Source organism: Pyrus communis, chromosome 6 (assembly GCF_041283825.1).
Source record: "Pyrus communis isolate YQ-2024b chromosome 6, ASM4128382v1, whole genome shotgun sequence".
NCBI classification, from domain to species: domain Eukaryota; kingdom Viridiplantae; phylum Streptophyta; class Magnoliopsida; order Rosales; family Rosaceae; genus Pyrus; species Pyrus communis.
In genome coordinates this window covers 8239517-8263427 of record NC_142570.1, presented here as the reverse complement: position 1 = coordinate 8263427, position 23911 = coordinate 8239517, and the positions used below count along the sequence as shown (strand labels likewise).

The 23911-nt window shown below is 38.8% G+C and overlaps 6 protein-coding genes and 1 non-coding gene across 9 annotated transcripts; 6 read left to right on the top strand and 1 right to left on the bottom strand.

Annotated features, from left to right (window-relative positions):
- The first annotated feature begins 892 nt into the window (after positions 1 to 892).
- Positions 893 to 6894, top strand: LOC137710880 (putative inactive ATP-dependent zinc metalloprotease FTSHI 1, chloroplastic). 2 transcript variants are annotated; one of them, XM_068450034.2, is made up of 15 exons: positions 893 to 1859; positions 1952 to 2036; positions 2512 to 2946; positions 3033 to 3086; positions 3184 to 3249; positions 3389 to 3484; positions 3580 to 3708; positions 4045 to 4097; positions 4287 to 4482; positions 4790 to 4904; positions 4976 to 5250; positions 5570 to 5653; positions 5746 to 5858; positions 5945 to 6194; positions 6332 to 6894. In XM_068450034.2, the coding sequence occupies exons 1-15, from the start codon at positions 1153 to 1155 to the stop codon at positions 6530 to 6532; spliced, it is 2859 nt and encodes a 952-aa protein (XP_068306135.2). In that variant the 5' UTR covers positions 893 to 1152; the 3' UTR covers positions 6533 to 6894. The 2 variants fall into 2 exon arrangements, 1 of the variants encoding a protein (XP_068306135.2); XR_015963533.1 differs by having other exon boundaries at positions 1013 to 1859; positions 5746 to 5842.
- Positions 6895 to 8397: 1503 nt separating this feature from the next.
- Positions 8398 to 11914, top strand: LOC137711598 (Galactose-binding protein). Of its 2 annotated transcripts, none has more exons than XM_068450852.2 (4): positions 8398 to 8896; positions 9813 to 11164; positions 11271 to 11356; positions 11463 to 11914. In XM_068450852.2, exons 1-4 carry the CDS (start codon positions 8638 to 8640, stop codon positions 11725 to 11727), a joined length of 1962 nt encoding a protein of 653 aa, XP_068306953.2. In that variant the 5' UTR covers positions 8398 to 8637; the 3' UTR covers positions 11728 to 11914. The 2 variants fall into 2 exon arrangements, with proteins under 2 accessions (XP_068306953.2, XP_068306954.2); XM_068450853.2 differs by having other exon boundaries at positions 8488 to 8896; positions 11468 to 11914.
- A 1259-nt stretch (positions 11915 to 13173) lies between these two features.
- Positions 13174 to 15984, top strand: LOC137711119 (F-box protein SKIP8). The gene is made up of 3 exons (XM_068450325.2): positions 13174 to 13928; positions 14762 to 14958; positions 15463 to 15984. The coding sequence occupies exons 1-3, from the start codon at positions 13461 to 13463 to the stop codon at positions 15713 to 15715; spliced, it is 918 nt and encodes a 305-aa protein (XP_068306426.2). The 5' UTR covers positions 13174 to 13460; the 3' UTR covers positions 15716 to 15984.
- Positions 15985 to 17962: 1978 nt separating this feature from the next.
- On the top strand, positions 17963 to 18034 carry TRNAQ-CUG (transfer RNA glutamine (anticodon CUG)). Its single transcript has one exon. It is a non-coding gene; the product is annotated as a tRNA-Gln (tRNA).
- Positions 18035 to 18099: 65 nt separating this feature from the next.
- On the top strand, positions 18100 to 19823 carry LOC137710612 (uncharacterized). Its single transcript, XM_068449680.2, has 3 exons — positions 18100 to 18410; positions 18805 to 19025; positions 19525 to 19823. The coding sequence occupies exons 1-2, from the start codon at positions 18175 to 18177 to the stop codon at positions 19016 to 19018; spliced, it is 450 nt and encodes a 149-aa protein (XP_068305781.2). The 5' UTR covers positions 18100 to 18174; the 3' UTR covers positions 19019 to 19025; positions 19525 to 19823.
- A 530-nt stretch (positions 19824 to 20353) lies between these two features.
- LOC137710611 (RNA polymerase II transcriptional coactivator KELP) lies at positions 20354 to 22152 on the top strand. The gene is made up of 3 exons (XM_068449679.2): positions 20354 to 20784; positions 20897 to 21002; positions 21863 to 22152. The coding sequence occupies exons 1-3, from the start codon at positions 20497 to 20499 to the stop codon at positions 21952 to 21954; spliced, it is 486 nt and encodes a 161-aa protein (XP_068305780.1). The 5' UTR covers positions 20354 to 20496; the 3' UTR covers positions 21955 to 22152.
- A 309-nt stretch (positions 22153 to 22461) lies between these two features.
- LOC137710100 (uncharacterized) lies at positions 22462 to 23544 on the bottom strand. The gene has a single exon (XM_068449055.2). The coding sequence runs from the start codon at positions 23408 to 23410 to the stop codon at positions 22637 to 22639; it is 774 nt and encodes a 257-aa protein (XP_068305156.2). The 5' UTR covers positions 23411 to 23544; the 3' UTR covers positions 22462 to 22636.
- Positions 23545 to 23911: the final 367 nt, after the last annotated feature.

Below are 23911 nucleotides of genomic sequence, written 5' to 3'. Positions count from 1 at the left end.
TTAAGGGAAGGACAAAATTTGGTATTTTGAATGTTTCACCATTTTGATGGATTTGGATCCCATCTGGATCCAAATTGTGGGGATCTTATGGATTCTCACATTTTAGCCATTCATCGTGCATCATACGGTCAAAAACTATTTGAGTTTTTTTATTTAAAATTAAACACAAGTAGTACCTAACAAAAACTGACCGCATCATGTACGATGAACGGCTAGGATGTGAGGATCTCTAGGATCCCCACAAAGTGGATCCGAAGAGAATCCTCTTTTGACATGCTCCCTTTATATACAGAGAAGACGAGAGACACAAGGAATGGGTGATAGGAATGGTGAAATAAGAATCAACTAGTTCCCCACTTGGGTCTGGTTTGGTACTGAGGTGATTCTGAAAAAAAACTAGTATAAAAAAAAAAGCTGGGAGCTTTTTTTGTGTTTGGTAAACATTCAGCTTCAGCTTTTTTTCACAGTTTTGGGTGAAAAAAAGCCAAAAACAAGAAACTGCAAAACCCAACTTTGAAAAACAAGTTTTTTTTCACATCTATTTTACATAAAAGTTTACCAAACACTATAATACTGCTTATTTTTTTCAAAAGCATTTTTACAAAAAAGTTTACTAAATACTCTGCTGCTTTATTTCACAGCTACTTATTCTCACAGTACAGCAGAAACAGCTTTCTTTCAAAGCACAGCAATACCAAACCAGCCCTTGATATGCTTCCTGATTTCAAGTATTGGATTATGGATTTTTGAACTGAACCTTGGTTCGGCGCTCTACGCCGAATTCGGTTTCAAAAAACCGAAGACAAATGGTCCATTTCATCAATCCCCAGACTCTTTGACTAGAATTCGGTTGTTAACTACCGAACCCCTTTATTTTTGTCAATTTTTTAGAGAGCCGTACAGACCAAGAACCAAAGGTTAATCGACTTCGGACCATGAAAGGCGAACCCGCCTGAAGAAACTTGACCCGGATAATATGAAACAGAACTCAAAACCTCTCTCAAATGCTCAAAAGTTTCAAACTTTCCAACTCAAAATTCAGGCAACAAAATTGCAGAATTTTAAAAAATGAAGAATCATAAACCCTAAAAATATGAGCACAAACTGCCGCATTTCCCTCTAAAATTAAACCCCAATTGCTCAATTTTTTTCATGTTCCCAGCAATGGCATCCATTGACATTCTCAATCCACCCAGAATTTGCATTCCCAAATCCCACACCCACTTCAAATCCCCAGCTCACTCGAAGCGTTTTGGTTTGGTTCGGAAACTTCAACCGCAGCTGCCTCTCCTCCGCGGGTCACTCACCCTCCTCTGCCAAACGTCTTCCGGGCCGTCGTCAAGGTCCGGTGACAATAGCAAAACCCCCCAGGACGATTTTGTGGCCAGGGTTTTGAAGGAGAACCCTAGCCAGATTGAACCCAGGTACTTGGTTGGCGACAAGTTCTATACTTTGAAGGAAAAAGAGAGTTTGGGGAAGAATTCCAATGTGGGTTTTGTTGAACTCTTGGCGAACCGGCTGAATTTTTCGAAGCTGAAAAATGAAAGAATTGAGGGACAGAGTGATGGTGGAGTGAAGGATGATGCTGTGTATTTAAAGGACATTTTGAGGGAGTATAAGGGGAAGCTCTATGTGCCTGAGCAGATTTTCGGGACGGAGTTGCCGGAGGAAGAGCAATTTGAGAAGAGTTTGGAGGAATTGCCCAGAATGAGCTATGAGGATTTTCTTAAAGCTGTGAAGAGTGAAAAGGTTAAGCTCTTGATTTCCAAGGAAGTTGCAGGGACTTCTTATGGGTTCAGTGATTACATTGTTGATTTGAAGGAGATACCCGGCCAAAAGAGCTTGCATCGAACCAAATGGTAAAAAATGACTAACCAGCTTGTTGCTTAAGGAGTTGTGATTTTTGTGGATGTTTTTGGTAGCTTATTGATATGTTTTTGCATATTTTCAGGGCAATGAGGCTGGATGAGGGTGAAGCTCAAGCTCTTTTGGAGGATTACACAGGCCCGAGATATGTGATTGAGGGGCATACTACGGTGATCAATCTTTGAACTCATTTGAGCTTAGTTAATTATAACTTGTGAATCAAATGGAAATTGGTTTTAAGAAAATGAAAACTAGCTATTGGTGAATTATCTAGTGGTACTTATTTTGCATGGTGTAAAACTAGAGTGTTTGGTATGTAGTCCCATTTTATTCGGAGGTTCTGGTTGGAGTGCTTAAAAAGTAAGTTTGGCTGCATTAACTTTATTTTATTAATTGTAGTATCAGTGATAGAAAATATTTGAGCTCGGTGAAAATAATCAGGTTCAAGAATTAACTTCAGACTTCAAATTTTGCGGCCATATCTTGTACTATATATCTAGACTTGAGGTTTTGGTCCTAGAACACAATGCATATATGTCATATAATTGGAACCATTATTTTGAGAGTCAGGAAATCCATTTTTATTTTTATTTTTATTCATATAGAAGATTAATCTTTACTTACTGTTTGATTCCTCTGCTGCAGTCTTGGGTTGGAAAGGTACCACAGTACCCTCATCCGGTGGCATCTTCCATATCTAGCAGAATGATGGTGGAGCTTGGAATGGTAACAGCTGTAATGGCTGCTGCAGCAGTTTTTATTGGAGGATTCCTGGCTTCTGCAGTATTTGCTGTTACCAGCTTCGTTTTTGCGTCAACTGTATACGTCGTATGGCCTATAGTCAAACCATTTACCAGACTTTTTCTTGGTCTCGTCTTGGGTATTTTGGAGAGAGTATGGGATAAGCTTGTTGACTTTTTCAGTGATGGAGGCATTTTCTCTAAATTTTCTGAATTTTACACTTTTGGTGGTCTATCTGCCAGCATTGAGATGTTAAAACCAATAACGATTGTCCTTATGACCATGGTCATTCTTGTCCGTTTCACACTTTCAAGAAGACCTAAGAACTTCCGGAAGTGGGTAATGCTGCGTCATTTCTACAGTTTCATGCCTTGTATTATTATGCCATGGATTTGATCACCATGTGTTGCATTTACTATGTGTAGGATCTGTGGCAAGGGATTGATTTTTCACGATCCAAAGCAGAAGCCCGTGTTGATGTTAGTTTTCTGATGGTTACACATTTTTCAACTTTCTATATTATTGAAGTTGTTCATAATGTTCTTAGAATTCTATTTTGTCTTGGCATGTGTTCAGGGGTCAACTGGAGTTAAGTTTAGTGATGTGGCAGGGATTGATGAAGCAGTAGAGGAACTTCTGGAGGTATTCGTTATCACTATTCTTTGAGAATAAATTGCTTAAATATTGTAAATTCTTTCGTGGTCTTATGTTGTTATAATTCTTAATGGTACATTCCTATTTAAGGGAAACTTATTAGTATCTTTGATATTCTGCTGATTAGTTGGTGAGGTACTTGAAGAACCCAGAACTATTTGACAAAATGGGAATAAAACCTCCGCATGGGGTTCTTTTAGAGGGTCCTCCTGGATGTGGCAAGGTTTGTTATTTGTGCAGACATTCAATCAGTGTACAAATTACAATACATAAAATTATCACCATTACTAACTTTTCAGTTTACTCACCTGTTTCCAGACCCTGGTTGCGAAGGCCATAGCTGGTGAGGCTGGTGTTCCGTTTTACCAAATGGCTGGATCTGAATTTGTTGAAGTCTTAGTTGGTGTTGGTTCAGCTCGTATTAGGGATCTATTCAAAAGAGCCAAGGTGATTATAACTTCCCATTTGTAGTTGGATTCTGTTAATTGTGATCAATCTTCTTTAGACTTTACTCCATTTTTAATCTTAAACATTTAAACCTGGACATATTTTTTGGAGGCACCATGCACTAACAAATTTGGTTCTCCTGAAGGGGAAGTGAGAACACAAATGAGTCATACTCTGCTATCAATTTCATAGTTTCGACTTTAAAATCGAATTTCCTCTTTAAAAGTGGTTCTGACTTCTGAAAGAGTGTTTTTATCAATTAAAGCCACATATTCACTTTCTTGAAGTCTTTATTGGGATTGTTATGCTATGAATTGCTTTATTTTTTTGGTGCAGGTAAACAAACCATCTGTTATTTTCATTGATGAGATTGATGCATTGGCTACGAGGTATGAATATTTCTCTTGCTGAACTTTAATGATTTGTGCTATTGTTTGTGGTTTTAATTTTTTTTAACATACAGTAATTAACTTTATGGGATATCATTATTGTGCAAGGTGCCAGCTGACAAGAGCCTAGTGCTTAACTTTGAACTGGATGTTAATAAACTTATGGATATGTGTTTTCTATCTGCTCAGGCGTCAGGGAATTTTCAAGGAAACTAGCGACCACCTGTATAATGCAGCCACTCAAGAGAGAGAAACTACTCTGAATCAGCTCTTAATAGAGCTTGATGGATTTGACACTGGTAAAGGTGTAATATTCTTAGCTGCTACAAATCGCCGGGATTTATTAGACCCTGCACTTCTTCGACCAGGTCGTTTTGATCGGAAGGTTTGTTCTCTTTCTAAAGTAAAAGACTGTTGGAACTAGGCTATTGTGTTAGCTTCATGGAATTTAGTTCTTCTGTTTAAGCTTGAGAATGACATACATCGGTCATATTATACATCTGCATCTTATGTTAAATGAGCCATTCATCTATTCTCCAGTCATTGGTTGGATTTTCCCTGGTTGATCCGGATTATTCACTGACTGGAACTGAAATTTTCTGCTTGGTTATCCATAAATTCATTAAATTGTATATGCTAGCTTTGTTGAATGTAATTTCTTGGCTCATTATTATTTGGGTTGCATCCTGTAGATAAAAATTCGTCCTCCTGCTGCGAAGGGGAGATTGGATATTTTGAAAATCCATGCAAGCAAAGTGAAAATGTCACCATCTGTTGATTTGTCCAGCTATGCACAGAACTTACCAGGTATGCATCCGTCTTTGGTGCTCCATTGGATTTTTTATTTGAAGGCCTGAATCTAATTTTCTATTTATCAGGATGGACGGGAGCAAAGTTGGCTCAGCTGGTCCAAGAGGCTGCACTTGTCGCGGTGAGGAAGGGGCATGATTCAATTTTTCAGACAGACTTGGATGATGCTGTTGATAGACTCACTGTAGGACCAAAGCGGATTGGTATAGAGTTGGGCCATCTGGGTCAATGTCGTCGAGCCACTACTGAAGTTGGAGTGGCAATGACTTCTCATCTGCTTAGGCAATACGAAAACGCAGAAGTTGAACGGTGTGATCGCATTTCAATCATCCCTCGTGGTCAGGTGCTCTTCCTACTCCTTTATCTTCTTTTTCGTCCATAGTCTAATTTGTAATTCTTTGTTGCTTTGTATGTTTTCGTCACTGTCTGATGAAATAGTCACTGTTATGTGGTTCATTCTTGTCATGCTGTTGCATAATTTGGTAACCTGAATGATATATAGACGACCAACTATCTTCTTAGATTACTTAAAGCCTGGCAACTATCCCATCCTGTTAATTTTGCGGTTCTGTAACATGTCATGGCTACTTTGATATTACTGATATTTCCTTGTTTCCTATCACTTGTACTTATGGTGTAACTTTGTCAAGTAATTTGTACAGACATTGTCACAAGTTGTATTTCATCGACTTGATGACGAATCATACATGTTTGAGCGCCGGCCACAATTGCTGCATCGCCTTCAGGTTTTATTTATTTTTTTTTTTTTTGTTCTTGTAGTTTCTTTTTATACTGTATCCTATTAATCTGATGGTTTTTTTTTCTTTCCTTTGTGCAGGTTTTACTTGGTGGAAGGGCCGCTGAAGAGGTCATATATGGACGAGACACATCAAGGGCATCGGTTGACTACCTTGCTGATGCATCTTGGCTTGCTCGTAAAATTTTAACCATGTCAGGCCGTTGTTCACTACTGTTTTTCTACCTCCTTGCTTTCTGTGTAGTTGTAATGATCTGATTTGATTAATCTCTCCTTATAGTTGGAATTTGGAGAATCCGATGGTCATACATGGAGAGCCACCACCTTGGAGGAAGAAACTTGAATTTGTAGGCCCTCGGCTGGACTTCGAGGGATCACTATACCACGACTATGACCTGATTGAACCACCAGTGAACTTCAATTTGGATGATGATGTTGCAACAAGGGCGGAAGAGCTGATACACAAAATGTATGACAAAACACTTTCTCTGCTTAAGAAGCATCACACGGCCTTGCTTAAAACTGTGAAGGTAATTGGTCTGGATGCAAATTCGTATATTAATATCTGGAATGCAAATTGAGATTGCATACGTGCAAATGAGCTGATTGCATTTAACTTCGAAGCGGTGCAATGACAGTGGGATTCATTGGCTTTCTTTCACCTCAGGTTCTTCTTGAACGCAAGGAAATTAGCGGTGAAGAAATTGATTTTATCTTGAACAAGTACCCTCCACAAACACCCTTAAAGCTTCTTTTAGGAGAGGAAAATCCTGGCAGCCTTAAGTTTGTCACACAAGAACAGGAACAGGAACAGGAACGCAAGTCAGAGTACGCCCTTCTATCTCAATCCAATGGAGAAACCCTATGATTAAACGAATGGGGACTCTCCATGGACCTGGGTGTATCGTGCATTCGTTGAGGACTGCATCGAAAGCTTCATTTCCATCAAGAGCATGAAGAGCACGAATTGAGATTTTGTCTTGTAATTTTGGTGTAACTCTCTCTCTCTCCCCCCGTAATTCAAAAGAAAGCCCAGTTTTCCTTTTTATTGGGTTTTCTCTCTTTTTTTATTTACTTTTTTGGGTGGTTGATGGATAATGTAGAAATGTGCACTCTCTAGATGGAGGCTGATATAGTGTAAGAAAGGAATTAGCTTCCAAATTCATCTCTACTTTTTCCATTTACAAATGAATGAGATTACTACTCAGATAGTTGAATGTCATGATCTCATTCAACTCTGTCACACAATTTTTCTTTAATTAGTTCGATATGTGACCTTGCTTAGAGGACCTGCATAAAATGGAGACGTCAAGGTGGCAGTGTTCCAAATCCTCGTGCAATGTCATGTAAAAAAAAAGCTAAAACATGTAGCAATGTGTGATAAGTTTTGACACAGCTTTGGGTACTCACGTTTCACACAAGTCTCTTCCTTTTTAAACAATGAAGCATAGCATGGTTACACGCATCAAATTTGTTTACCAATGTTTGCTTGTTATGGTGTGTCAGTGTCTCAATTATTCAAATTTCGGTTCATTTATGATTCAAACAACAATCTAATCTAATTTAAACAATTGGGAAAGACTGGAACTTGGTCCATAAAAATGAGCATACAAGCTCTAACCAACTTGAATACGTGCACATCTACAAATTACGGTTTAGTTTAGAGTGCAAATTTGGTGCCTCTGGTAGTGGGAGGTGGCGTTGATACTTGGCACCAAATTAAACCATTGTTAAGGAGAAATTTTTCATTGTGCCTGGAAACACTGGCGAACATCACGTGTCATTATATAAGTTGAGTGATTTTTTTCTTTTCAAGATGGTAATTTTTAACACAAGTATCTCACCACTTGTACAATTACAATGGTGTACAACTATGTGTTCCTAGGAATTGAAAATTCTCTCGTTGCTAAGATGCGGGTCAAGAACTTGAACTCAAAAGCTCAAGGCTTATTAATTGAATTGCATCCTAAAACTGCCATTTAGTCTTAATTTACACCCTGAAACTGGTTTTGTCTCATTTGACCCCAAAAACTAACATTTTCAACTCTTTTGGTCTCACTTCACCCCATTCCAAAAAAGAAACGTTAAATTGAAGGGTATTTTGGACACATCACTATTTACACACCTCTTAAACTAAATTGTAATTAATTTTTTTTGGTTTTGAGGTTTGCATAGGAAGTATTTTGTACCTGATAGCTTAATTGTTTTTTTTTTAGATTATATATTGCGCAACTGATTTGAGATCATTTTCTTACGGGTGAAACTTGTGGTTTGGCCAATTTTGTTTATAAAGATATCTTGGAATTGGCTAATCATGTTTTCTTTACGTTGTAATGAGTATTTTTTAAGCCCATAGTTTCATTATGCTAGTACAAGGAACAAAAGTGTAACATTTATTTTGGTTTATATAATGTTTTGTTAGCAGAAATTTTTCTATTGACTGAATAATTTATTTTTAAAAATAATCAAAACACATGAGTTTAAATTAGAATTGCCAAAAATAGAATTAAAATTGTTTTAGTACGTATTGTAAAAAGTGAAATATCCAAAATACTTTTAAATTTAACATATTTTTTACTAGAATAAGGTGAAATGGGACTAAAAATAAAATAATTAAAAACATCAATTTCAGAAAGTAAAGCAAAATAAAATTAATTTTAAAAAGTAAATTAAGACTAAATTACAGTGTCAGACATTTCAATTAAAAAGCCAAAGCTCAAAATCCAAAAGCGGCTTATGCGCCTCTCAACGGCGAAGAGCGCTTTCCGCAACAGTGGGAATAATTAGCCACAGAGACCCAAAAAGAAGAAAAAATTTGCCACAAAAAGCAGACAAGGACTTTTCCCGATTCCTATTCGTCAGGAAATCCTTCATTCTCTCTCCCTTCTCCTCTCTCCGCTATGTTTTTTATGATGAAACATAAAGGCCCACCAAAACCCTCCAACCCAACGGCCATTTTTGCATAGAAGAAAGATGAAGAAGCCTCGGAACGGCTCCTTTTATACCAAAACACAAACGAGAGACCACCACACCAGCATTGACGGCTCCAATTTCCAGGAAAGCTGCAGTTTTCAGAAAAGCACTGGGGGAGAAAGCTGCAAAAGCAAAAGTAAGAAATGCTACAACAACAAGAGCAAGAGCTTCTACGAGCTTTCTCTCTCTCTGATCTTCTCTCTCTGGTGCCTTGTATTCTTGTTCTACTCTAAGCTCGGTCTCGGCCATGGCAATGGAGGTACTTGGAAATTTTATTGTCCATTTGGGTTTCATTTGTTTGGTTTTCTGGATTTGGATTTTTTTGTAAAGTTTGCCTCTTTTACCTGTAATTTCTTATTCCTTATGCACACTTCTCGACTTTGTGTGTTCTAGCAAACCCATTTCCCCAATCCGTATTTATATCAATAGATTGAAGAGAAATGGATAAAATAGAACAAAAGCTGGTGCCTTTAATTTTCTGCTCATAAGTTTCTCAGAGAAAATATATCCAAATGTCACGAAAGAATAAGATGGTTAACATTGTTTTGGACACTGTGCTATTGGTGAAATGAATTCCAAATTTCCTTAATGGGTATGAGAAAGTGTCAATAGGTTCCAGTTTTGTTCTCATTCAACAAACTCCCACGGAGATGGAAGTCGAGCAAGGGCTTCTCCGCCCATTTCTGATTGGTTTTGGGTTGGATGCTCACATTTTAACATAGAGGGGGTTTGTTACTTATTATCCGCGGTTAATGTTCTCAACAATTTTGTTTCATTGTTAAAGAATGTTCATATCTTGGAGTCTAGATTCTGAGAAGTTCTATGTAGGTTTTTCTATTTCTTCTTCTTTCGAATAATATGGTTTCACTATTGTTTTTGTCCTAACCAATGTCTCTGGTCTAGTTTATGGATTGATAACTTTGCTGAAGTGTAATGTTGGGGAAATCTCTTCAGCTAGTACCCTTATATTCTTCGTCATGGATGAAATTATTTCTATGATTTACAAATCTTATCATTTAGCTGGAGCTAAGAGAGTATTTTAATTGGAATCGCCATTCTGCTATTTTCGGATGCATGCTTTTAGGATAAGCTATTTGGGTGGCATTTCAGCTTTTACCCTTGTCTACTTATTTTTGCGGATTTGATCATTTAACTTGAGCATATATTTTCTTCAGGGAATTCAGCTCCTGATAACAGATCTACACATTATCCTAGTGTTCACAATGGTAAGCACGGTGACCATGCATGCTCATTTGTAGAAAATGGAAGCGGAAAACAGACAAATGGACTGGTATTGGATTTTACTTCGTCTCAAAGCTGTAACGATTCCGGAGTTTCTGACAACTATGCAATTTCCAAGTACTCACTTCCAGAGACGGATAGATTAGAAAAAATAGTTTGGAGTATTTTAGGCTATGGTGATTTGGTTTGTGAACTACATCAAGCACATGATTATAACACAAATCATTCAGGACAACTTCTGAATGGAGGAACTTCTCATCCCTCCTATCTCAATTTTGACGAATTTCAAAACATAACAAAGCAGGAAAAAGGTCAGGATATGCCTAGTCAGCTTGTTAACATTACCCAGGGGCTTGAATCTGATGGAACGGAATACAACTATGCCTCTGCATCCAAAGGTGCAAAAGTGGTGGCTCACAATAAGGAAGCAAAAGGAGCATGTAACATATTGGGAAAGGATCACGATAAGTACCTGAGAAACCCTTGTTCCGTCGGGGGAAAGTTTGTTATAGTTGAGCTTGCAGAAGAGACTCTGGTAAATTCTGTCAAGATTGCAAACTTCGAGCACTACTCTTCTAATTTCAAGGAATTTGAATTGTCTGGAAGTTTAAGCTATCCGGCAGAAGCGTGGACGCCATTGGGAAACTTTGTTGCTGCTAATGTCAAGCATGCTCAGACCTTTAAGCTGCCTGAACCCAAATGGGTAAGATACTTGAAGTTAGATTTACTAAGTCACTATGGGTCAGAGTTTTACTGCACATTAAGTGTTCTAGAGGTGTATGGCATTAACGCAATTGAGCGGATGCTTGAAGATCTGATTGTGGCGCCTGCAGAACCTGCAGCCAATAAATTGGCAGAGCCTAATTCAACTGTACAATCATCTCCAAGAGAAGAGGTTGGTTCAACTGATGGGAAAACAAGTAATGAAGGTCAAACTGGGGTTCGAACAGCTGGTGTAGGAATAGAAAGCGTTGAAGATACACAAAAAGTCAATGTAGATGTTACCAAAAATCCAATAACTATGAGCAAGATTCCAGAGCCGGTTCTGAAGGTTAGACAGCAGCCGAACGGAAGAATTCCTGGTGACTCAGTTCTGAAGATTTTGATGCAAAAAGTGAGGTCACTCGAGCTGAACTTAGCTGTGCTGGAGGAGTATATCAAAGAATTAAATCGAAGACAAGGGGGTATCTTGCCGGAGGTTGGTAAGGAGCTGTTGAGAATATCATTGCTTCTGGATCAATGCAAAACGGAGATTAAAGATATCTTGCAATGGAAGGAAATTATGGTATTACATTGTTTTTTCTTAGCACTTACTATACATATAATGTTATGCATATAATTTTTGGGACAGGAAGCTTATCAACCTAATTGTTTGGTGTTCTTCGATTCAGGAAAAAAGTATTACCGACCTTGAATCATGGAAAGCTGTTGTTTCATCCCAAGTGAATGCATTGGCCAGGGAAAATAACATGTTAAGGTTAGATATATATCTAACTTACAGGCTTTTGTGATGTAGTGAATTCTCCCGTCCTCGTTGCTTCACATCAATCTATAGACTCACTGACATCTCTTTGTTACTGCAGAATAGACATTGAGAAGGTTGTGAAGGATCAAGCGAGCCTCGAAAGCAAAGAGCTTGCAGTTCTAGCGATTAGTCTTTTCTTTTTGTGCTTTGCAATTCTGAAACTAGTTTCAATGCAAATTTTGACATTTTTAAGAGGAGCCTCCTCCTCCTCGTCCTGGCCGTCTCAGTCTCAGCCTGAGAATGCATGCAGGAACAATAGAGGTTGGGTTTTGATGATTGTTAGCAGCAGCATGACAATATTCATTACTTTGATCTATAGTTAGAAATTCCTCTTAATTTTCTTATAGTGCCAATCCAGCTTTAGCATTAGGTTTTTGGCCACTTGTTAATTTTAGATTTTTTATTTATTTGTATAATAGAAAGAAATTTGTTGCAGAAAAACCCAAAATTCATGTCTTCTATTTATGGATGAATCACAATTTCCGTGGTCAATAAGAAAATATTCCGAAATTGGTTCTTTGTTTCTGTTTTTTTTTCCCCCCCCCCTAGAGTTTTGAAATTAATAATGTGACATCCCACATCGCTCAGGGGAGTGATCCTTATATGTATATTATCATCTCTACCTAGCACGAGGCCTTTTGGAAGCTCTCGGATTCCATGGGAACTTCGAAGTTAAGTGAGTAGCGCGCGAGAGCATTCCCAGGATGGATGACCCATCGGGAAGTTCTCGTGTGAGTTCTCAAAAACAAAACCGTGAGGGCGTGGTCGGGACCTAAAGCAGATAATATCGTGCCACGGAATAATAGAGCTCGAGATATGATGGGGACCGAATCGGAATGTGACAAATAATATTTGCAAACGTGAATTATATCTGTCAGTCAGAGCAGCGCCCCTAACTTACAAACTCGAATCCCGCTTACTCAGCAAAATAATTTAGAATATCTTCTTATTGAAGACGTAAAAAAGATTCCTGGGCCCTTCGCTTGGTTTTAGCTGAAAGGTGGTGTGTCAAGGTCCAACTGGTCTTGCTTTGTTGCTTTGGAGAGCCCAAGCCTGTGTGATGTCGTTTTAATAAAATCTTTTTTTCGTAATATCCTTTTGTTCCGTACGATGAAAATTTGATACGTTGACCAAAAGGGCTAAAAGTCTGAAATGCCCTGCTACGCCGTCGTTCAAAATTTTTTGTGGTCTCTAAAATTGAATATTTTAAGTTTTTTGTATATGACATAATAATTAAGCTAAATTCATCTAAAATTGTTTTAGTCAATTTGATTAAACTATGTTTTGGCAACAAAAAAAGATTGATTGAACTGTTACCGGATGAACAATTTTGTAGGCTCGTCTAACATAAAATTCGCCCCATAGCTTAAGGAAAACAACCAAATGAACCTATCAGTATGAAAGAATTTATTTATTTATTTATTTTTTTTTTAGAACAAACGATAACATAAGTGCGTTAAAAATGTTAGAAGAGAGGATTAGTGGAGATCGAAATCTGCACCACGTGCATAGATATTATTGTTTTTCGTCAACTTTTGTTTAAAATTTTATTTTCTTGTCTTCGAGTTTTGTTAAGTAGGGAAGAGAAGTGTTACGCAGTCCAAAAATAGAAGCCCCGTTTGTAAATAAATCAAGTAAAATTTCAATGATAAAAATGAATTCCAACGAAAAAAATGATAAAAAAATATAATTTGAACAAGCAAAAGTCTAATTACGAAAACACCCCCAAGAAATTTTTAAAAGGACAGAGCATTTATTTGATTTTATTTAATATTTGACCCGGTACACACGGTTCGAGTTGATTCTCCGGACTCAGTCCGTTACCACTCACGAGTCACCAACTCACAACCAACGTCTCTCTCCCTCTTTCCGCACTTCAGCTCTGCAAAATTTCAATCCCCTCACCGTTTTCTAGGGTTTTTCAAACCGGAACCCACCGAGCCAAAACGCCCCAGTGTCGCCCCCACCCGCGGACGCAGCACACCCTTATCCTGGACCTCCCACCACCAGATTTCTAGGGTTTTTTCATGTTCTGCAGAGCTTTCATGTCTTATGAATGGAGATTATTTCCCTCACTCTCTCTTCTCCCCAAACCTTCTTTGTAGCCCTAATTTTTACTTTTCTCACCTTTTTCCTCGCTCTCCTCGCCGTCCGATCACTCCCCGGCAAACCCAAATCGGGCGGCGCTGCCTCTGCCACCTCGTCGTCGAGTCGAAGCGGAAAGGCCTGCACTTGCTGTACTTGTCACCGGGAAGAGGTCGTTTCGGGCTCCGATTCGGGGCCCGTGAGCGCGCCGCACTTGAACGGCGGGACGGGTACGGACTTGACGGAGAAGCCGACGGCGGCGGCGGCCGTACTGGAGCGGCATACGGGCCCGTCGATGATGGAGCAGCTGGTTCCGGAGATTACGACGCATGCCCTTAGCTATCTGGACTACCCGAGCCTCTGTAGGCTTTCGATGACCAATTCGACCATGCGGAACGCCGCCAATGATGATAATGCTTGGAAGGCGCTTTATCATAAGGTACGTGATTACTGAATTTTTAGTTGCATTTGAAGTATTTGTATGCGGGCGTTTGTTGAATTTTGATTTGAAGCTAAGATGGTTGCCCAGTTGAAGGGATTGTGTTTGGTTGCAAAGAAAATGTGGGAAAATTGGGACCCTTTATTCATCTCTATCAATCGAAAATCCGTTGTGATTGCGTTTATAGTATTGGAACTTCGGAATGTTGTTTGACGTATGGTACATTTTCTTACTTAGGAATGTGGTTTGACATGTGGGATGGGATTAGGCTTTTGTACGGTTATTTATGGTACATTTCGGTGCCTGAGAGATTACAAGATTAATCCCTTTTATTTGCTTTTCGTATCGGTTTTGGTTAATGGAATGTTGTTTGACATATGTGATGAAATTAGGATCCTCCGTGTTACCTATGGTACATTTTCTGACTTGGGAATGTGGTTTGACATGTGGGATGAGATTAGGCTTTTGTATGGTTATTTATGGTACATTTTCGGTGCCCGAGAGATTACAAGATTAATCCTTTTTATTTGCTTTTCGTGTCGGTTTTGGTTAATGGATATCATTGGCTCTAGTCTTCTGCATGAAGTTTTCATTCCTTTAAATGGTGAAATTTCTTAAATTTAAACTTCCTAATGCATAATGGTTTTAGCGCATGGATAGCATGGGATTTAGCCCGTGAGATTGTGTGTTGAGGCTTGTGTTTAGTTTAATTTGGAAACAGAGATTTTGTCTGTCTTTGAGAGCCTAGCCGGTGTCGGTTTCTTATGTACTGGCATCTGATACCAAAACATTTGTAAGAATATTTTGTTATGGGCCTTCAAATTTTCTTTCAGGACTTCACTTTGGAACAGGATAGCGTAACACCAGTTAAAGGATGGAAAGCTTACTATGCTGCTACAAGAGCGATTGTGAATGTCAATACTGAATTCTTTAACTTTATCCGAGGAAGGTCACTTCCAGAAATGAGTCGTTTATGGCTGAATGCAGATTATGTGAAGTGTGTTCATGCCTCTGGAGAACTCTTTTCGGGGTAAGATGCCTCATTTGTGTACAACTGTACAACAACTGCATTTTTATGACTGTTTTCTTCTGTTAAGTTCATCCAAGTGATTGGGATTTTTTTCTTCTGTTTTTTTCATTCACTACCAGACCCTTTTTTTGTTTTCATTCTGAAACTCCTGTTCTGCCTCGTGTTTTAACGGTTTTCTTTATTTGATGGGAGTGAAATGCTATTTTTTGAAACTTAGATTTAGGTAAAACAGTCAATCAAATGTACATGACAGTTATTAGATGGCTTTCAGGTAGGGGTTATTGACACGACAGGAAGATCCCGTTCAATTATTTTTGGATTTTGGTGGAAATTGAAAGAGTGAGGGTTTGCGTATTGATCTTGAAACATTATTAGTTGTTTCTTTCTCTATAGAGCTGATTTTATTCTTGTGGTTTTAAATATCCATAACGCCTCTTTGGTTTTACGTTTGTGCCTGATTAATATATGACACCCGGAGCTAAGTCATTTTTGCTACCTCTCTAGGTACAATGCTGTTATACAGAGTTGGCAACTAGCATTTAATTGGGAGCAAGGGGTTAACTTTCAGATTCGAGATGTGCGTGCGCGGGTTCTGACAGACATGGCTTGGGTTACCATGAAAACCTATGTTGAAATCGAAACTGGGCCATTCAGCGTGACCAACGTCTATGAGTTCCATAACGGGCGATGGTACATGGTGCATCATCATAGCTCTGTGATGGATGTAGAGGGAGAACAGCAGATTGTGCAGGGGTAACAAAGAAAGGAAGATATGATGATACCGATTATATAACTTAATACTAGTTTTAAGAAAATAGTGGTATCAATTGGAGGAGAAAGTCGATTTAACTTTCGATATATTTTCCCCGGAAAGATGTTTTTAATTTTTCCATCCTCAGTTTTGGTTGTTTTTCTGGTAAAGGGGGTTTCCTTCCCTTTTCTCTCCCTGTTATTGCTATTATCATAATTGTTGATAATTTGTTTTTGCGGAATTAATTAGTTGGATATAAAAATGAGTTGGAATGAGATCTAAAGCTTGAATGAACAAGGTACCTCAGAGTTCAAGTCTCATGAAAAGAGTAAGATATAGGGGGTTTTGGTATCCTTCCTGGTTTCGGTTCTGTTTTTTAAACTACGTGAGGACTGAGGAGTAACAAAAAGTTGAATCCTTTCCTGATGATTTTCACAAGAAATAACTTTAATCCGTTTGCTTACCTAATTTTGCACCAATAGCAGTCCACATTTAGAGGGGGTGTAGTCAATCTGAGATTTGAGAAGATTTTAAAAGACTTTAAAATCCTAGTGTGGTCAATTAAAAGATTTTAAAGGATTTTAGAATCTATACAAATTTAGGTGTAGTCCATTGAGATTTTATTAGAGATTTTAAAGTCCATCCAAATCTAAGTGTATTAAAAAAATTAAGATTTTGGAAGATTTCAATAAGTTGTGGATTTTGTGGGATTTGAGAGCAAAAAGTATATATAACCAAGACTAAAAAGAATCCAACCTCACCCCCTAGGATTTCAAATCTTTTTCCATTTGGGACAGTCCTCAAATCTCTACCAACCCCAGCCACACACAGGTACCACCATATACTTTGGTAGAATCTCTTTTTGTAAGCATTTCACAGTATTGTACACAGTTTGAGCTGAGTTTTTTTTATGAGTTCTCGAGTCATAGGGGAATCACGTTGATGCATAACCATTAGAACCCAATGTAGTGTTCAACATCATTGATCCCTACTCTACAAAATATTAGTTTGAAGCTTTCAAGGATATATCATGTATAGAATTTTGGTTAATAATGGAAAATTGAAGTTACAGTTAGGCTTGGTTGACGGCAAGGTGTGCAAGGGTGCAAGTAACAATTTATGATACTAGTTTCCTATATTATTATGACCCCTAGACCTTAATTAGGCATGTATGATCATCGAAGGAAATGATCAATCTAGGATTTTGGTTAATGATACTCTCTCACCATTCTTATTTTTTAATGTCTCTGGTACTACAAGCACTATTGAAGTATCACATCGTATGTCTCTGGCAAAAGGGCAGTCGATGGTGATGGTTGTTGATGATGTAGTGCTCAAAAGCTCACCAAAGTTCTGTTCATCTATCAATTGAGAGAGAGATGGAGCCATGATGGTGTGAAAGAGACCCGAAAAGGGAGGGGATAAAGTGGCTATCGAGTACAGTAGCGTAAGAGATTCTGCCTTATAATCGGGAATATATATACGTCACCAGATCAATGTGTGAGATACATACATTTGGGTGTATATGGGGTATATACCTAATATTTTTTTGGAAATATATTTCCAAAACGTGAGTGAGATACTTATATTTGGATGCATCTGCAGTTATACCCAAGATTTTTCGGAAATATATCTTTAGGATTTGTGCAAGTGAGACATTGAGATGCATATACATGAGGATTTATTCAGTTACACTCAAGATTTTCTCCAATGAAAGATGATCCATAAGCTTATGATTCTTAACAAGAATGAATTAGTAGAAGGATGAGAGAAGTTAGAATTACAAAAAGTAAGGAAAGAGAATCGGATCAACTAGTCAAGCTAATTGATCCATTTCTTAATTGTTAGTATTTAACTAATGATTTATAAGGAAAGTTAAGAGGTGAAATGATTATTATATCTACGCTTTTGGTAAGCACATGAAACTTAAGAATTAAAATGATTCTAATTCCTATTCTTGCACCAGTCAATGAATGTTGAAATTATAAACTATGTGTTGAAATTATAAACTATGTGTTGAATGTCAGTAATTGATTAGTAATGGGTTTTGCAGCATAATGTAAGCATGATCAATTAATGCTCGATCGAAACACTAATTTTTTCGTGCGTGTTTATGTTGAGTTAACATGCTGTTCGTAATTCTGCCAAGTCTAGGTGATCTAACCATCTCAGAGAAACATAGGTAAAAGGAGTCAAAAGGGGTCTGTCAACGTAACTGAATAAATACAATACGTGAAATAGATAAGCATCTGAGGTTCCATGGTCTAGCGGTTAGGACATTAGACTCTGAATCTAGTAACCCGAGTTCAAATCTCGGTGGAACCTCCAACCTTTTTCTTTTCTCCAATTTTTTTTTCACGCTTTTTAATTTTTCTAAATCTCGATGTGAACCTCACGATTGAAAGAAAAAGAGTGGGAAGGAAATTATCCAGTCCTCTCACTCCTCTCATCCTGCTGGGAAAACAATGGGAACATACCTTCTCTCACCTCCCATGCCACTCTCGCACTTCCCTCACACCGCCACCGCCACCAAGACATGGCTGCAATTCCATCCCTCTACAACAACTCTCATCAAAACCTCCTCCCCATCTTCTAAATCTCTCACCCTTCTCTCTTCAACTTCCTCACCTTCCCCAGTTGCAGAAGATGATGATTCTCTTGCTTCCCCATCACAGCCCCCCACTCAACAGCTTCCCCTCAGGTACTCCAAATCTTTCACCTCATTCTGTCACAAACCCACTAATTGGAACTTGGATTCCATCCCAAAATTTACATCTTTTTGCAGATATAGTATAATTTGAGAACTTTTCTGCGAGTTGATTTAAGTTTCTCTTTGGCAAAGTTGTGAACTTTGGTATGCAGGTGGTGTGAAATATAACATAGATTGCATCACTTGGAAACTTTTTGTTCAAATTTTGATTCTTTAATGTGGGATTTAGCTCTATGATTCTGAATTTTGATGATTAATTAAGGGGAACGAAACTTTCCGTTGATTCTCGTGTGTAGCGGGAGAAAAGGGGTTTACGGAAATCATTTCGCTTAAAGAACATGTGTGTGTGGTATGTGGTGTTTAATGTGAACCAAATTTGGTGCAGTGGTTGTAAGTCCTGTGGGAGAGAGGAGGTGGAGAAGGGATGCAATGGGGAGGGAAGGATTCAGGGTGGAATTGCAACATTTCCAGGCTTTGGTTGGTGGCCTATAAAAGCTTACAGGCCCTGTCCTGGTTTTGTGGAATCTGGCGGCCGCTACAGGCGACAAGGACAAAGCTTGGATGAGGTTGCCTTCGGAAGAGGGGGAAGAGGAGACTAGCACTAAGGTAAAGATTTTTGATTTCCCTGTAACAAGTAGGGATTGCTTTCCTAGTTTGTGCGTATAGCTCGAATGCTCGAGAGCAGATTACTGCATCGATGTTACTGAAAACAATGTTATGCTCACAAATGAAATTGATTAGCAATGTTAAGGATGCTGCTTTCCCATAAATTTGGATTAAGCATTTAAATAAATGTTTCACAAATAAATGTGTGCAAAAAGAAGTTTCGTTCGATTCTGAATTTGTCATCTGGTTTGTGCTGAAATCAAATCTCACTACACCCTACGTGTAGCATCCACGAATCATGATACAAATTACTTTCCCGTCTTTAAAGTAATTCAATGATCATTGCTCATCCAAAGTTTAGATCTTCTGCAAGATATCAACTCCGATCTTATGTTGTTATTTCGATCACCTGATACTTTCTGCCAGACTTGTTGGCTTGTTATTTGTTATATTCTTCTACTTATTCTGTGTCATGTCATGTCATGTCATGTATATGCAGACCAAAGAAGGTCCAAGGACAGAAGAGGTAACTGCATCTCGGTAGAGCTTTGACGGCGTATAGTTGATAACAAGTGTGAAGTCGTATAGGCGATGCCCAATTGGAGGGTTTTAATGTGAACCATCTGGTATATATCTACCACATTGAATTGAAAACTGGATGTGTGTTATATTTTCCTATACAGTTCAGATTCTTGTAGTCAAAGATTGATGCCGTGGTAAGTGTCATCGGAAAGTCCCTCTTTCTGGTGTTGTATCTTCTATCTTGTATATGAGCAACTCAAAGTTTCTGTTTCCTAACTAGAATCATCAGCTTAGATACTCACTTTGTTGCTCCCCGTCTTCTTATTAACAACACCGGGGTTCATTTCCAGATGATAATCGTTGGAGCCGATTGGTAATGAAGTCAAGTGTTGCTTGCTATCTTCTCGTTTTCTCTGCTTCATGCTTCGAATTGTGTTCAGTGAGATGAAAAGTCCGGTTTCTCAGGTCCATACCATCTTTTCCCCGAAACAAACACTGACCGCTGCGCTCGAGTTGTTACATTTGTGAAGTGATTCGTGATGGTAAATAATAAATATCGGACCAAGAAGAAAATTTTCGATAAGATTGCCAAACTAAAATAACTTCCAAATTAAAAAAAAACTAACGTGGATTGAATAAGACCAAAATAAACTTAATTTCATGTTTTTGTAAAGAATGTCCTACTAATGACGTGAACAATCATCCCGACTCAAGTTTTTTTTTTAGAACAAAAAGTTGTCGGATGCTTTTTATGCCTTAGACCAGTAATATAGTGAAACGTGATGCATAACCGTGCTCCATCGCGCACGGAATAAAAGCCCATTTTTGACAGCACCCCCAAATACACAAGAACTCGGAGGCGCAGAGTGACACAGAGCTTCCCCAATTAAGCAAAAAAGAAAAAAACTTTTCAGAGATTTTCTGCGCCACAACCGAAAATTGAATTAAAATGGAAGCCGAAACCGAGCAGAAAATCGAGAAGACGGTGCGGAGAATCCTGGAGGAATCGGACATGGACGAGATGACGGAGTTCAAGATTCGGAAGCAGGCCTCCGAAGAGCTGGAGCTCGACCTCTCCAAGCCCCCCTACAGGGCTTTCGTCAAGCAGGTCGTCCAGTCCTTCCTCGAGGAGCAGAATCAGAAGGAACAAGCAGCAGCGCAGAAGGATGAAAACCCAGAAGCCGAAGGTGCCCAGGAACGGGAGTACGATGATAACGGCGATCTCGTGATTTGCAGGGTCAGTTTTTTCTGTCTGTTTCCCGATAAAAGTTGAATGGAATGTATTTTCTGTTGTTGGGTTTTGATTTTTTTAGGTTTTTTGTTTATTGGGTTTTGGTTGTGATATGCAGCTCTCGGCGAAGAGGAAGGTGACGCTTCAGGAATTCAGAGGGAAGAATTTGGTGTCGATTAGGGAGTTTTATTTCAAAGATGGGAAAGAGCTTCCTACTGCCAAAGGTGATTTACTTAACTTTAATCCGATTATTAGCAGATTCTAATTCTGTGCATTTATATCAAGAAATGATTTGAGTTTGTAGCTGAAATTTCTGCTTATAGAGCTTAATCACAATTCATTTGTCTGGATTTGTTGATGGATGATGTCAATGCGACTCGTGATACTGAGTTCCATGACGTTGTGAATAAGCTTTTGTTACATTGCTGCATTTTGCACAATCTGAATCTTGAATGTGTTCTTCGGCACAACGAACTTATGACTTAGGTTGTCATCTTGGTAGCAAAGGATTGGTGAGGGATTACGAAAAAAAAGGCTGAGTACCAAACCGGTCTTAGTAAACTACCAATGCCAATTGCTCTTCTTGTTTTCTGCATTGTTGTTTATAGTCAACGATGGTGGTAGTAGAGTACTAGAGTGGCTTTCAGTCACTTGTTTCCTTCTATTTTTTATTCCCCTCGCTCCCTGACATGGATCGATTATGACGAGAATAGACTTCTCTGTAGACTGTATTGCAATGTAATAGAAGAGTAACAGTCCACTTCCTTGGGGTTTCTCCCTTCTCGCTTATCGTTGTTTATTCAAAGTGCTCCATTCAGGAGAGACGGCTTATGTGGGAAAAACTTCAATTACTGTCCTAAGACATACAAGGTCTTGGATGGTTACGGTTGATTTTAATGCAATTTCATGTGTCTGAAAATCTTTGATGGCGTTGCCTTTTGTGTATGCAAGTAGTCTGTTATACCAAAATTGACCGAAATATTGCTTGTTTCTAGATTTCTTATACTTCTGCGTTGGTTGAACGGACACTGGTGACTGTCTTTAGTTTATTTACGGTGGTATTTATGTAAACATTTGTCTGCAGGAATAAGCTTGACAGAGGAGCAATGGTCAGTCTTCAAGAAGAATGTACCTGCTATAGAGAAAGCCATTAGTAAGATGGAGTCAAGAATCTGAGAATATCATCTGAAAATATCGAAATGTCTAATCCTTTTTAATCTATAGTACGTTGTTGGTTGTAATGACATGGCTTGGGCTTTGGGGCTTCAAATTGGTCATTTGATGTCAGAATATGTTGTTTAGAACTCGAATACTGCTGTCACGTTTCTAATTATCCCTTAATGTTACGAAAGCAACCTGTTGCGTTCCCTGCTATCTACCGAAAGTTCATAGTTTACCCCTTGAAACCCTAAATTGATTGTCCTAGCAGATATGGATGATTGATAGTTACCTTACATGTTTTAATTCAAGCATTCGAACAAGAAAGAACGAGGAGGAAAGAAATAAAGCATAAATGGAGGATGTTCTAATCCTTCATATTTGAAGAGATTCTTGTGTGTGTGTGGTGCATCCGAATCGACATGAACAAATGGGTTTTAAACCTGTATGCATTCTTTTTCTTTTGCTCTTTTTCAAGGATTAAGCTGTTTTCGGAAACAAAAAGCCAGAGAGCGATACACAGACTCATCGAATGTTCGTCATATGTACAAAATACTAAAAGAAAGTTCACAAGATAATCTTAACATAAGATGTGCTTAATCAAGTCTCAAGTTTTAGCCCTCTAAAACATTTGATTTGCCCTAAAAAATCTGAAAAGCATTGGGACAGAGAGACATGATATTTCATATGACCGAGCTTTTTATATCCCAGGATCAGTTGGGGGCACCTTAAACAAGTTGGAGAAGATGGGCTTCCTCCAACCTCCTGCTCCTCCCCAAAGGCTCTTTGTATGCTTTGGAGTGCTTGCCCCTGCTCCTCCACTTGCAGCCATCCTCATCGTCTCAATCAGCGCCCCTGCGTCGCCATTTTCAGAAAATAACTCCTCCAATTGCTTGGTGTCAATCACCAGCTTCACCCTCCAAACCCCGTCGCCACCAGACGGCAGCACCTCAAGAGCCGACGACCCTTTCGCCAAATTCTCCACGAAATCTGATCCTGCACAAAATGACTTCTTCACAGGCTCAGGTTCAGCAGCCTCCATGACTTCAACTTCTGATCCTGCAACAAATGACTTCTTCACAGGCTCAGCTTCTGCAGCCTTCTCTAGGACTTCAACTACAAGATTTGATGATCCGTTTGCCGAATTCTCCACGAAATCCGGTAGCGCACCAAATGACTTCTCCACAGGCTCAGCTTCCGCAGCCTCTGGTTTCTCAGCAACCCCATGTTTGCAAACCGGTGGCTGTGGCTTCAGCGGAAGAAGATAGTACTGGCCACTAATTAGGGTTTCTTGGTCAGACATCGGCAAGGAGGCCTTGCCCTGTTGGAAAATGCCATAGCCTGGAAAACCAGTGAGGATTTCAGCAGCTAGTTTAGGGCCTTTAAATTCTAGGACAGCCCCAGAATCTGTAAGAACCCTAATAGATTTAGGACACTCCCCAGAGGTTCCTGTGAGTGATGAACAGTTCCCCATTGTCAAATAATTTTTCCCACCTGTGGTCACAATTTCAGTGCCCACATATATTTAAGGTTTTGGAATCTTTTGGCAAAATATTAATGGGCAGACACTGGATGGAGGTTTGTCAGAAGAGACACACAGATTGTGTTTCTTTCAAAATATGTAAATATTGCTGCATGTGAAATTTTGAACCGTTGGGACAATTATTTTAGAGTCAAATTTTGAGTTGATCCAAGGCAAAGGAATAGAATAAGAGGTAGATTCGTGAGTTAAAATAATAGTAGGAAATGCGGCAGTTGGAAGAAGAAGACTGGATTCAAAATTTGAGTGGGTAGGGGATTTGTATTTGCCTGTGAAATCTTAGGTGATTGATGTTCCAAATATCTTAAAGTGTTAATTAGGCATTGAATTAGGTCTTCAATTTTGAAAAATATGTTCAATGTATCAGTGTCACGGGTTGTATAGTGCATACCATTAGCTAAACTTTGGTGTAAATCTTTACAGGGAAAATAGGAA